The sequence below is a fragment of the Pyxicephalus adspersus genome, chromosome 2 (assembly GCF_032062135.1).
Source record: "Pyxicephalus adspersus chromosome 2, UCB_Pads_2.0, whole genome shotgun sequence".
Lineage (NCBI taxonomy): Eukaryota > Metazoa > Chordata > Amphibia > Anura > Pyxicephalidae > Pyxicephalus > Pyxicephalus adspersus.
The window spans coordinates 125,209,927-125,225,373 of NC_092859.1; the positions used below are offsets into that span (position 1 = coordinate 125,209,927).

Here is a 15,447-nt window from a genome sequence, read left to right on the forward strand (position 1 = left end):
TATAAACATGTGCAGGGGAGGCAGGCATTTATAAACATGTGCAGGGGAGGCAGGCATTTATAAACTTTAACTGGCATTTGCTCCTTTACTTCCTCTTTTCTGCCACATAGCTAGGTTAAGGACAGCTTTATAAACATTTAAAAACTCATACAAAAGCTGAATGGGTATTTATATAGATGATAGAGTGAATATATCCTGATGGAGCGTTAAACCAATGTTATTTATTTCATTTTATTTGTATCTGTAAATTAAGAGATTTCCTTTAACATTCTGTTCTGTAGACCGAAAAGGAAATTTTATGTATATATATATATATATATATATACATATATATATATAATATTTGTGTGGAAATCCTTCAGTACAGGTAAATTAGGACATCCGACATACGGATGACTTCTAGATATGAACGGGGCTTCCCTGTTCAATCCTGTGCAGGACAGAGGCTTGGAGGGGGAAGGGGGCAGTTTGCATGACTTGCAGAAGAAATCTTTTGCTAAACACAGCTGAGGTTATTTTAGGGGGTGCGCTCTTCTGTAACCTTTTATAACTCCTTATTGACCAAGACAAACTGTTCAGTTGTTTCTTTTTGCATACCAAAGCACAGCTTGCTCCAGAATGTAATAAATGTCTAGGCTCCATAAAGTTTTTTTGTTTGTTTTTGTTTGCTTTGTTTGTGATTAGCTCACAGTGAGGATTTTATACAGTAACTGACACTACTCTGCCTAATAATATGTTGTGACAAACATCTGTCATAATTGCATTTATTAAAATAATTTACCTGTTCCGAGTAACATAAAAAAACAACTTAAGAACAAACCTATAGTCCCCATTTTGTATGTATCCCGGGGATTACCTGTATATACATTCCAGTTCTACCTCCTGCACACTCTTAATGTGGAAGAGCTTAATGGCTAGCAGCACCAGGCTGGTGATTTGATAGAAAAACCTGCCCGATAACAAAGGAAACATAAGCCTTCACCTACTAGGGGACTAAATCAATACTAGATAGGTAGCATTTATGGGCACAATACTTTAACAGTTATTAGGTGTGATAGTTTTTATTTCCTTTACAGCTTCTGATGTCCACATATTTCACGGTATTCTTACTAATGGGCTAGTCGTTAGAAAAGCAATCATTACATTTTCTAACACCCATAATATCAGATAATAAACTTTTCTCATGGTTGTCTAGAAATAATGAAGATTTCACTGAAAGCGTTTTTTAATTATCCGTAGCTGTCTACTGATGCGCCATCAGTACCATGCCATGCAGTAAACAGCTGTCTAGGGGTTCTACATTTGTTTAAAAAAAGCCCTCTTGGAAAGCAGCATTATAGTGGGATTGACAGCTAACTAATGTAATAAACTAATTCTTATACAAGGAACTTCACAATTTACTTTTTTATATTTTGAACAATATGTGCAATTAATTAGCATGTTTATGGAGGCAAAAAGCAATGTTCAGTAACCTATAGGACCAATTCGGAATTTATCTTTTAAAACATAGTCTGCAGTGATCTTCAGTCTGGATACAGGATACACAGTCATCCTGGCTTCCCCTGCACATGCCAGGAGTGAATGAACTCCCACACGCATTCATAGGAGTTACGACCCGGCCAATCAAGATGCCAGAAGAATGTTTACAGGAAGACAAGAAAGAGATGACGGCACCCTGTGATAGAACAGGCACAGGGGAATCCTGAGGGTTTAATTCCGCGTTAAGCTTAGAATAATTCTCCGTCATAAGAATTAGAAAAAGCGATTTTCTTTCGAACTGGGAGGTTGCCCATTGGGAGCAATATCAACCTAAGAAAGACACAATTTAAATGTTTTCATATATGTATTTAAAAAAATGGAACTACACTTTATGTGCTTTTATTTGTATTTGTTGCTGGTAATAATATGCTGAGGAACTGAAGAAGATTGATATATATTTTGTATACATAAAATTAGAAATAAAAAGATGTGTAATGGAGTCATGTTAAAGGACCCCCTACTGTACAGAGGTGAGTAGACTTTGACGTTAATTTGTTATTTACTGATTACAATGATAATGATATGTACATGAGGAATACATTGCAGAATTACATGTATGAATTTTTACATGGTTAAAAGAATTTTAAAATGTATTCAGTTTAACTGCTGCTGCTAGGGTTATTGAGTTGGAAAATAGCACTTCAGGTGGTTTGATGCTATTAATACAAAATAACAATACTTTCTAAAGAAAGACCATAATCTAGCCCACTCTATCATTTCAACCATTGTGTAAATATAATTGTAACTTCAGATGGTTACAGCTGGTTTTCACAGTTCTGGGGCTGAAGAGGTTTCACATGCATCAGGAGCTCCCAGTGTTATCTAAAATGTTGCATGGGAACACACTAAGCAATATTAACTTTGCCAGGCTTACAAACATAGTAAAGAGACAAGAAAGAAAGAACAAAACACAACACCTACCCACTAGGTCCCACTCTCCATTTGCAATATACTCAGATATATCTGCTTCTTTCATTTGAAGATCCAAAGACCATCCTCCATAAGTCCAAGAGCCAAACTTTAGTTTGCACTTCTGAATATCAAAAGGGAACCAGCGAACATCTATGTAGCATGAGCTCTTGAATATCCCTAAAAAATACAAAAAGCAAATAACCATCTATTGCCCATGCTTAGTTTATACAGCAAATGTCAAATAATGAACAGATTCAATTATATTAGCAGTTTTAAAAACTAATGTGCAAATCCTAAACTTGCGTGTAGGTTAGTTTGTTTTACTGATATATTACACACTTTCCCTACTTTATACAACTGATTAATATTGTTAAAACCATGGCAGTAGTTCCATTCTTTATTCTTAAGTGTAGGTAATATACATACTGTAGTTCAGGTATGGACAAACACATAAATTTACAAATGGCACAAATGGTTTAATAACAAATGGTTTACAAATGGTTTAATAACATTCATCATTACAAGGAATTCAACATCTTCTGTGGTTTTGACCTGGAGGAAACAGAAACTCTAATATTGTAAAACAAAAAGAATGAAAAGTAGAAAAACTATTCTGCTTGTATATAACATCAACTAAGTAGCTGACAATTTGCAAGCTCAAAAATAACACATTTATATCTAATTTATGAACCAATGTGTAATGACAATATGATATTTAGATTATTTTATGCCTCCGTGGAATAAATATAAAAGACGTGAATATTTTAATAAAATAAGTACATTTTTTTCTTAGGTCTCTATAAAATAAATCATAACCAAAACCTGACCTCTATTATGATTTATGATGGAGTCCACCTGCTTCTATGAGCTCATTGCTTAGGAACATAGTGGGCAGCACTCCTATTGGCTTTTGGTTGTAAGTGACAGTTTTGCCTGCGATAACACCAACAAACGGAAGGGCGACCCACAGGATACCTTAACTACAAACTCGATGTTTTTTAGCCAGTTGTAAAGTTACAAAGCAGACAACATTCCCATAGGTTGGTGATTCTCAGGGTCAACGATCAGTCAAGGAGAATTCTACTGGCTATGAATCTTAACAGTAAATTAATAATCAACATAGAATTTATGAGTCCCTAAAAGAATTGAACTGAATGTCAGATGCTCGGTTTGATTTTTGTCCTCAACTCAAAACCAAACAGCAAAAGCTGAGGAAAGTGACAAAGTCTATTTAAGAACTACAGTCCTATGCAAAGAGCAATATTTGCATACATTTTATCTAATTTTCTTTTTCTTACCAGACTGTACATTAGTGCAGATAAATTCACCTAACCTGCAGTTTCTGGTTTCAGATAGTACCATGAATTGGAGCTACAAATGGCAATCTTGCATATATTATCAAATTCTGGAAAACTGTGCTACTGCTATCCTGCTGTAAAAGTCCGGTGGTGTAATAAAGGCAAACAATAATTTTATGGGATACATACATTTTTCAAAGTATAAAGGGTTTGACGCAGACAAAAATTTAAACTGTAAAATTGTATTAAAATTGGTTCACAATCACTTTTAAAAAATATATAACTTTGTGTTTAAGGCAACAAAAGAAATATGACAAAAATAAGCCATGAAATCATGATTGACATCTTACCTGGTGGCAAATACTGGCAATGACCAGATGAATTCACCAGTACATTAGTGTGAAATGACGCATCAAATCTTTCATCTGCGCTACAAAATATAACATAGTGAAAAAATGGCAGCCAGATTATAAATCATTACGTTTTAAAACATACCGTAAGTGGTTTTGTAAGTTGGAGGCTTGAGATTTCAGAAACATCATTTTTTATTTATAATCACATTTCATTTTCTATCACCTATAGATTTATTTTTATTCATGTCATTTTAGGAAGACTACAATTTAGATAAATCGAATTATTTGCTTTCAGTGACACAAATTGCTTACGTAAAACAAAAACTTATGCTACCTTTCACGTCTGTCCTCATGGAATTGAAGACTCCCTTAAGGTTGAAATAAAATAAATGTTATATTGTTCGCAGCTTGAAGCTTGAAGAATATAACAAACTAACTTTTTTGATTGGATATTGGAACATTGGATGGTTTTTGTGTTTTTCAAGATTTTTGGATTTAACAAGAACATTGGATAACCTCATGATTTGCCACAATGCCTTCACTGGATATCTGAAATTTACTAGTACACACGTCTAATAAACTCCATTTCTTTTCTCCTATTACTACAATATGTCTATAATTTCATTGACTTCTACAATGAGCTTGTTCAGGTTAGACATTTGTGTATCTACTGTAAGTATTCTGTACAAGAAGTAATCATTAGCTGCAGGTACTGTGGAACAGTTTATCTTTTAAAACCCCTTTCAGGTTTAGGCTGGAACAAGGCGACATTCTTTCTGCAAAAAAAAAAAAATTACTTACCTGTTTGTTCATATAGCTGTGCTACAAATAGGAAAACCAAATCGAGAAATAGATGAGGATGGCAGTGGTCACAACAAAGTTTAGGCATGAGAGTGTAAATAAAAACATTTATAAAGGTTAGTCCCACTTTGATGTGTTTTATTTTATAGGGCTCCTAATTTTTGTCAAAAGAAAAAACTGTGATGAACATGGGGACGACTGGAAGTTGCCCTGGATGCGGGTATAAAAAGCAAAGGACCATCTTCTCAAAACATAGTACAGTGGGATTGTTAATTCAAGTCCTAGAAAAAAGAAACTCAATGTGTCATACCATAGTCATTTATTTCTTTGGGTTTTCAAGATCACTCTTTTCAGGTCTTTTTGTAATCTGCTGCATCTAATAAACTCATCTTTGTTTATCAGTATGTCATGACAAATACCATATGGATCCTAATTGAATCTGTTCTTACATTTAGGACTGTATATAATAATTAGTACTTGTTTAAAGTTAGTTGTCCTGAGGCTTTCTGCTAGATGTGACTTGATAATGATATAATTAAATTTATTTTGAACAGCATATCAACCTGAACAGAACTGGACAGACGCTATCAAGAAACCATACACACGAGTTAGAACATTATCTGGAAAGCTTCAAATGAATAGGTCAAAGCTGTGCTACCCCTGAAGGGCATTATCATGTTGCCGATAATGGTACAAAAAAACAAATCTCAGAAGACTAATTGAATATAGCAATTATCTTGATTCAAAATTAGTCCATTACTTGTAAGAAGAGACAAATTAAATAGAAGACTGAACATTGGCCTGCACGGAAAATATCTATCATATGTTCTTACTAATTATTCGTTAGTAGCTACCTGGATGTGGGCCTAGGCTTCAGCAGATACTGCAGTGTTCCATTAGAAATAAATCTAAGTGCCCGTGCTCTTATTAGATTCTCCAATTACTTACAGATCTGTAATTTAGATATGTTGCTTGCGCAGGATTAAAAGCAAAATACAGAAAATTCATGAGGCAGATTTATTTTCACATAACAGCTAGTAAAACATATGGGCACATTTTTCCGAGTGCAAAGAGCTTGCATTCTTTGCCAAACTGCATCAATAGAGAACCAGATATATGTTCTTTTAGGAGCTTTCATATTAACAGTGCTGTAGATCTTTTCAGGAGACTTGGGCTCCCGTTTATTTATCCAGTAAATTGGGTACACCATCAAATGCCATATTTGGGATATTAAAAGTTTGCCGAGCATTTTCTTTTTCCTAAAAAAACACAGTTACAGGAAAGAAAATCGATTACTATTAAAGTGTTAGTTCACAGAAATTGGAATTTCTGATTAAATTGCCCAGTGATGAATCATATCAATAAAAGTTTGCAGAGAAAAAGGTTTCTGCACCTATACCCCTGAGTGTCACAGCTCATGCACTGTTGTAGCTCTTGCTTTCACTGTTGAGATCTGATTTTATTTTATACTATCAAACATACACAGGTGGAGTGAGACAGATTAAAAGTTAAAACCTTGAAAGTAGGAAGGTGATGTTTATTTACTGAATTCCTCTGATAGATGAAATATTAGTTGGTGGGTCCCCAATGTCCACACTTTTAAGTGAAATATAATTTTGGAATGAACTGACCTTTTAGGAGCAAACATAAAGCGTCACACCTTTAATATGATAAATATCATAAAGTTATATAATCAATGCACATGTACATTTGTGGGGGGTTACTGAATGCCAGTGTAAAAGAGAATGTTGCTACTTTAACCTAATGTCAAAGTAAATGTTTATGTATGACTAAGAGTGAAAAAAGGATTTTAATGGCAAACAAACATATATTATTTGATACATAATGAGATAAAATCCCAACTCAATAACCCTACAACACTGTAAAAGTTTTTTCTAATTCATGATTGGTTTCTGATTCCACCCATATAGGAATTAATTGATAGGTCTGGACCTACTGTATATATGTATATATATATATATATATATGTGTGTGTATCTTCTCAGGTGCAAAGCTGAAATTGGTCTCTTGAAGAATCAATAACCTAAGGCATAGGTTACCAATCATTTTTGGGTCAGAGCCCATGTTTTCAAGGAGTGATTTGATAGCGCCCCCTTTGGGTGGACAATACTATGCTGTATATTAAAAAACCAGGACAGATTTTTTTTTTTAATTTTTTTAGAAGATATTAACAATATTGGTGTATTACTCAAAATATATTTTAAAAAGTATATATAAAATATGAATATAATATTATTAGTGGGATAAGCCTGGTAGTAATTGGCCAGCTATGTGTAATAGGCACCCAGCCAGTCCCTCGCACAGCAGCGTCTGCAGATTTGACTCCAGGCGGCACTGAGCGTCTCCCCCAAGCCAGGGTTCCATGACATGAGAAAGGGGGATCCGCAGTGCCACCTCACCCCCAGTCTGAACGCAGCCATAAAGTTTGGTGAGCGGGCAAAATTATATTTGAGGCACCATAGTACACAGACAATTGTCCCTAACATGCAAACTAAATTTGGGGTCCTGGTCTTGAAATAGCCAATCACCACAATCTTTACTTTATATAGAAAGGTAGATAACCCTTTGTGTTTTTTTTTCATCAAATGCCTTTTTAGAAAAAAAAACAAAGCCCCTCCCAATCTGTCATTACTGCCACGGTGGTAAAGACTGAGCGCAGACCCTCCTGGATATGCATGTCACGTATACCAGGAGGCTTGGGTTCCAAGAACAAGTATGCACAGAAGGGAATTTTCCGTCACCGAAAAAAAAAAGATGCACATATGTTTTTTTTACAAATACAGCTGCATACATCATGGATCTATGCACATAAAGGTGTCATCTTTTTTATTTTGACTTTAGTTCTACTTTACTGAAAAAAGATCCCTGATTCTTACTAGGATTTTATGTTTGAAATCATGTATCTGGCAACTTCGTTATGTTTAGGGGGTTGACATTAAGTTTACTATCAGCTCTCAGGGTCCCCTGTGTACCCTGTAAATTTCAGGTTTGTACAACAATCATTGTGGGAGATTTGAAGGTTTATACATTGGGGGTAATGACAGCAGCATGGACACAGACACAGACGAGGAGCAGCATACATTCTGTGGGTAGGAATATTTCATTGGACACCTCTCTATCCCACCCCCACCGATGACAGAGCACTATTGATCCGCTCATATGCAAATGCTGGGCGGCTCACTGATCCACAGCCAGGGTTGTGGATCAAACAGGAGAGGAAGAGCTGGGCAGCACATGGGGGGGGGGGGAATACCTGTCTTCAACGCCCCCCTAATTTGAATTGGATCAGAAATGCTCCCTTACACGTCTCAGCGCCCACCGTGGGTCGGTACTGCCTCCATTGGGAATCTATGACCTAAAAGATCAATCCCTTTGCTGAAAAAGTTTAAAATACCTTAAAAAGAATTATGTGAATTATTGAAACTTTTTAACTTCAGGGATATATTTTGAAACATTTTTGATGCTTTGATGGAAACTATTGCTTTTCATAAGGGTATTATCATAACTCATATTTGTTTGCTTTTAATCTGATGAGATTTTGTTACTTTATATAAATAAAGATGAAATGTTTGTCTTTCATTAAAATCCTTTTCTTTGTGACTCTTAGTCTTACAAAAATATTTATGTTGCAGTGGGGATGTTGCAAATAAATGACTCACACTTTAGTCAATGTTTTGTTTTGTTTTTTATATTTGTGGTCAACTTTATTTCTAACTTCAATAATGCAAATAATGTAGTAGGCCAATTTAAAGGTTAGATGAAAACAAAGTTTCAACCGAAAGTCCTGAATAGGGATGAGCGACAATGCCTCTGACATTCTAGCAAAAATGTCCTCGAACTTCCAATGGTTCTGCGAAATTTCGGCAACCCGATTTTGCGAAACCATTGGAAGATTGAGGAAATTATAACAGGAGGATTCACAGGGGATTCACAGGATCCCCTGGGAATCCTCCTGTTTGCAATCCCCAGGGCACTAGAGGTTAATTACCTCTAGTGCCCTGGGGAACGCACACTGTTCTTAAAGAAACCTCTAGTGCCCTGGGGAACATTCATTGAGAAGATCCCCAGCACTAGAGGTTAATAAACCTCTAGTGCCGGGGATCGCACACTGTTCTCAATTAATGTGGCCACAGCCGCATTCATTGAGAAGATCCCCGGGCACTGGAGGTTATTTAACCTCTAGTGCCCCGGGATCGCAGTGGATTCTCAGAGCTACAATCATTCTTGCAGCTGTGGGAATCCTGTTTGTGATGCCCGGCACTAGAGGTTAAATGGGGACAAGTATCCCCATTCAAACCTCTAGTGCTCCCCGATTGGCTGAGGAAAGCTTTCCCCAGCCAATCAGGGAGCACTAGAAGTGCCGGGGATCGCACACTGAGCTTTTTTTTAAGCGAGAATGGCTGAATTCGCTGCGAGATCAAGTTTTAAAAACTTGCTCGCTCATCCCTAGTCCCGAAAAAGAAGTCTAATACAGATACCACACCACATTTGTTTTGTACAGTAAAGTAAATGAAAACCATGTTTTATTAAAAACAAGTAGAAATACCAGCAGTACTGAGGGGTATGAGTTAGAGTTTTACACATAGCAAACATGAAACAATGTCATCTATTTAACCTGTATATAACATGGCACTTGCAGCACCCTGAGCAGGGGTGATAATGTATTGTTTGCTTGCTTATCATGTTACAGTATAATGTATATCATGTCCAGTATAATGTTCCTCTCACTGACTTTGTTACAGTATGATATAAACAGTTCATCTTCTTTAAACATATGCAAGTAAGGTACATTAAACTATGATGAGGCTCACCAACTAAGAAAGTAGGTTCAAGTGTATGTATTTTAAAAGCATTCATTCAAATGCTTACTATTTTGGGGTCTAAAAACAATTATTGAAGCTCTACAAATGTTTGCAGATAGATATGTCCATCAATTTTTTTTGTATATCATATAAGACACACAGATTTAGGCTCTTTCAATCTAAATTATCACTTTGCCATTCCGGAAGAACATGAGTAAATGTAATAATTGCACAGTTTTCCCATAATCTACATAATATCTGAAGTATTTAAAGAAACTCTAGATTGGTAGCAAGTAAAATTATTGCAGAGACTGGCAGAGTTCAAATTCTATTACTGACACACCACTCACAATACAGACTCACCTTCCAGAGCCATTGATGTACATCTATGGTCAGCAATACTAACAATAAGTATAAAAATAACCATAAATCTGCATTTCATGTATGGTGATGGGAAACATATAAGGCTCTGATGAAATATTTAATACCTGTGGAGCTGGAAGATTACTTTTATAGAATTTTGATGTATCAGTGCTATATTACTTTCTGAACTAATCCTTTCCAGATGTTTCATCCAAAAGATATTCTGAACAAAAATATCCTGCTTGGAGGATATTGTTTAATAAGAAAAGAATCACACAGTCCTAATTGTAGGACTACAAAAAAAGATAAAAACTACTTACAGATGCAAAAAAAACATTCATTCAGTTGCTTGCTTTAATGGGGTCTAAAAACAATTATTGAAGCTCTACTTTGACAAATGTTTGCAGATAGATATGTCCATAAAAAAAACACTACACTACAGTGTACTGCAGTATTTTGATTCAGAAATGTGTTCATCTTTAACACAATGATATAGTTATTGCTGAGCTCTAGGAGGATTTAATTTAATTTGGTTATGGGTTTAATTAAAAAGTCATTCAATTAATTGTTACACAAAGCTGGTAGAAATGATTGATTCTCTCTTGATATCAGCTTTCTGTATTCCCTTCAAAAGCTAATTACTGGATGGAGCAGATCGTAGACCAGTTACCTTGATCAGGTGTAGACTAGTCTGCAGAGAGGTTTAAGAAAGGTTTTTGGCTGGGCTGCATAGAATAAATTAAAGATCACAAAATCATCTGAACAAAATGTTCATGTTAAACTGTTCAGAAGCTAAAGAATTCATATATATGTAGTTTAACTACGCATTTAGCTTTTTGTCTAAAGTTCAGTTTTAAAGTAACCCAAACCTTTAAATAATATCACATATAATATCATGTTATTGTAAGATCAAAAACTGTTTTTATTATTTTTAAATCTACAAGCTTCAATAAAATAATACCTGGTGTTCCTTCTCTAAACTCCTTCTTTAGGCACTTCTTGTGATAGGGTGGCAATTTTTTGTTCTTGCCTCTGAGATGGTCTGCTGCGTTGTCACTAGGTCACATATGCATTTATTTGGCACCATATGCAGTTCTACTAATGCCCATTCCATAGACATGTTTCACCATTTGTCACCATCAGGAAACCTGTCTTGAACAATGCCATACAGATGTCACCTAAGTGCATTCATATTGACAGGAAGGGCTACATAGAGGCTACAGTAGATCAAAAGAACTGCAAATTTGGCAAAGAGTTGCAAATACCGTACAAGATGAAATCATTTTTTTCTAAAATTTTGAAGACCTCTTCATACAACTAAGACTTCAAGATTTTGGATTTCCAATCACTCAACAGGGTATAATGATCACGAGGACCAGGTGTATTTTACTGTAGGAGACAACAATAAAAACTTTTCTCAGGTTCCAATCCTTTTCCATTCCATCTAAAAAATATTAAATTTGGCTTTACATAAACTTGAAAGTTTTCTTGTTATCCACAGAGAACATATTTCTTACCAAGAAAAGATTTCTAATAGAAACTAATTACTTAAAGCAACTAATTGGTGAGTACCGTTTGTAAATGTCTGTAATTAGCATTGATAAGAAATGTTGCTTCTAATTGCTTTTTTTGGCAATTAAATGTACTATAATTGATTCAGTTATTATTTTCTACACAGCAGCATCAATATTTCCAATATGCATTGCTTGGCATGTTCTTAATGAACCCGTGCTCCCCTAGGGAATGGGACCGAGTGCATTCAAAGTTACAAGGACTGGCAACGCCCTCCATTATTTTCTCCCAAAATATTAGATAAATAAAAAGAAGTTTAAAAGTATGAAATACGATGAATATCCAAACTAGAGCATGTAGACCCAAACCTATATGGAATGCTTTAGCTAGCAGCCCATTCTAGTAAAAAATGTTGTGGTGTTTGCAATTTCAATTGTAAAAGTTTGACTCCCTTAATAGAACAGTCTATAATTATTGGCTAAACAACATTTTAATTCTAATAAGGCTTGCATTGCATTTAACAAATCTAAGCCTGTTCAGTACAATAAAGGACAACCAATCATCCCCAAACTGCAATATAGACTTGTCTAAACTATAAGTGCAACTGTTAATAGCAATATTTATTCATCAGATCATACAGATTTGCATGCAAAGAAAAGATTAGCAACCTCCTTCAGTATTGTAATGACTTACATAAAATAAATACTATCTGGGCTGAAATTATATATTTGTAGCCAATATACTTTCATCCCAAATTGTCTGCATTTTACAGGTATAATACAAATGCTGGACATTACAAAGATGTCCAGATAGTTTTTGCCATGTTTGGCCAATGATGATGTTGAATGAATTTAATGTATTATTGCAGTATTGTCATGCTATGTTAGGCAAGGGTGCCTTGCCAAAATTTGTAAGATTTTTGGAATGTATGAAACTGCTTTCTCCACAATACAGAGCGACTGTGTAGAGTTAAGTGATTCACAAATAGACTTTAAACTGATGATTGCCTTTATAGCTGGTAATACAAGTAATTTTCTTGACCCCCACCCTTCCTGGAATGGAATCCCTTGCAATCCCAAGCCTGCACTTCTTGTTTCTTTACTTCTTTGGAAGGCAATGATAAATAACCTGTAGAAGCGTTGATAATTAGCATCTGCCTCTAACAGGCCTGGACTTTTGAGAATGTTGGGCTGTTTTTTCTGTTTAAAATTCAAGGTCTAATAAACTTTACCTTACAAAAAGAAAGAGTGCATACAAAATATGTTTTAAGTGGAAAAAGTGAAGAAAGTGAACTATGGCTTTTAAAGAGTTCATTTGTTCCAGGCATGTGCAGGGGAAGCCAAGATTGCCTGAAGTGATCAGGCAGGTAGTAGGGATTATTGCAGAAGAGACATCACCTGTCCTTTTCTGCAATAATGACCTGCCTGATCGTGCATTTTTAAAGTGGAACTTTAGTTCCAAAAGTAGACCCACCACTTGATTATGTAAACTACAATTACTGAACTCATTCTAAAGAATGCTAGCCTGAAGGTAAAGCTGATCTTTTAGTGTCAGTGGTGTTAATCATCAATGCAACAAGCATGAACACATGACCTCGAAACTCATTCTAGATCAGTGATCCACAGATGTGATGTCTGTTTCCCCCTTCTGATTCTGTCTGTTTTGTGATGCCTGATTCCCCCTTGTTGCTATGTCTGCTCTGTGGGTTTACCATATTGCAGGTCTGAAAATCGTTTTGATTTATTGGTCCAAGATATCCTACCTCCTGGGCATGTGCATGGGAGGTCTATCATTCTGGCATACATGGCATGCCATGTGAGTGAGTAATGGTAATGCACAACCAGAAAAAAATTCAAACCAATGATACATCCAGAGACTTTTCTGCCTTCCCTGATAACATTTTATTGAATTCCCTAAAGTTCTGCTTTAAGTAACTAAAATAAGTACAACACAAGAACTGGGGCAAGTTACGACTATGAAAATATACTGCTTAATATTCATACTTCCTGAAATAATTCTACTGTGTGTCAGTTCTCTTGAAATCACTGATGAATATTTAACTTATTACTGCTATAAAAACAGCCACACTTAGTTTATAACATATTATAAAAATTACAATAGAATGAAAAAAAAGCTGAACTACTTATTTTTGTCATAGAAATACAAATTGGTCTCTAATGGTAAGAAAAATGAATAAATGCGACATAGATTCAACTATTGTTTAGAGATAGGGAATTACATTTTTTTAAAATCTAAATTACATTTTTGACACCTATATTTTAATAGTTTAGCAGGTTGACTGATCAACAGTGTTTTGATATGTAAATTAGTCTTTCCCAACAAAACTGCTAAGTACATGTTTCTAAAATAAGCGAGTAAAGAAGATGTTAGGCAAACATCTGAGTATTTGATGAGATTAGGTGCAGGAAACAAGATGACTTTAAAAAAAAACTCAAAGTAATTGATATATTATCCATGGTTGTAATGGTTTTGTTTAAGAAAAAAAAGTTGTATTGTGTAGAAATATGTATTATGTGCAGCTGAACTGCTCCTTAAGTATGCAAACATCATACTCCTGTCAACTTTATGAGAAAAGTTGATTGGTTAGTCTACCAGTCAATCAGATACTCCTGAGTTATTCGAAACTCAAATTTCGGCGCTGTAAATCTTTTTTTAAGCAACAACAAGGAGCTTTAGTTCTAAAGTCTAATTTTTATTTTAGGTCTGTTTAAAAAAACAGCTAAAGCCAGCATAAAAAACATACTAAATGATGCCTTTCGCATGTACTAGGTAGCAGGTTTTGTTCTCTTCCCCTTTCTCAAGTGACCCCCACTTTTCTCCCTACGATCCTAGCTCTTCCTCTCTGAACCATTTTTTGGTGTTATACCCCATGTCTTCATGTCTTGTTGTCTATTGTGTAAATTTTGTTATGGGACAAAATAACTCTTGATTGCTGATTACTCTTGATGCTGATAGTACACACAACTGTTTGTATTGTTCATTTGACATTGACGAACCCTTTGCTATGGACCGTGTCATGCTTGTGTCATGCTCTACCATGTGCTGTTGGTATTGTTTCTGCACTATTGAAAATCCTTAAATAAAGAATGTTAAAAAAAAGTGTTAGCCAGAGCTAGGCTTTTTAATTTTTTGTTCACCTTTTAATTTAAACTCTACCTAGATCTACTAGTTTAACTCCTAGGGTGGCTATGTTTCTTCTCCACAGATATGGTACAGTGAGTGTAGCCATCCTAAAACAGGAGGTATTTAATGTCTAAAAATTACCAGATGAAATATAAGGAAAATAATTCAGTCATTACATCAAAGGACTAAGCAGCTGCAATATATTACATTTTTGTTTTTGGGTTTCGATACGCCTTTAAAATTCCACAAACAATCTGCATGTAAAATTAACAGAACAGAAATGTTGAGCATTATAATTGTCCTAAGTGCTCATTATCTTCACACACAGTGATCTTCTGCCATATAATGAATAATCTGCTTGACCTTGTGCTAATCATTCCATTTATTATGAAGAAAAAGGAGCAAAAGTTTCATTGCCCATGCACCGCATCAATCCATTGCCCAAACCAGAAAGTAAATGGAAATTCTCAGTGGAATACAGTCTTGTAAAGCTCTTCATAGACATTGTTGACTGTTTTAAACATATTTGAACAGGAAATTGTTAGCACTTGATTATATACCGTGTTTCCCCGATTTTAGGAGATCCCCATTAAGTAAGCCACCCCCGATTTTTAAAAAAATAATTAAAATAAGACACTCACCCGTTTATAAGACAGCTCCAGATATCTGCTCCTGCGTGTGTGTCCTTTATGCTGGCTGCAG

The 15,447-nt window shown here is 35.2% G+C and overlaps 1 protein-coding gene across 2 annotated transcripts in view; it reads right to left on the bottom strand.

Moving 5' to 3' along the window:
• The window catches only part of CHRNA7 (cholinergic receptor nicotinic alpha 7 subunit), a 94,810-nt gene that overhangs the window by 13,516 nt on the left and 65,847 nt on the right, over window positions 1–15,447 (bottom strand). For both annotated transcript variants that reach the window (XM_072402304.1, XM_072402305.1), the window contains exons 5-6: window positions 4,100–4,179; window positions 2,461–2,628 (exon numbers count right to left, since the gene is read on the bottom strand). In XM_072402304.1, coding sequence (XP_072258405.1) covers window positions 2,461–2,628; window positions 4,100–4,179 — 248 coding nt within the window. The remainder of the gene's footprint in view (window positions 1–2,460; window positions 2,629–4,099; window positions 4,180–15,447) is intronic.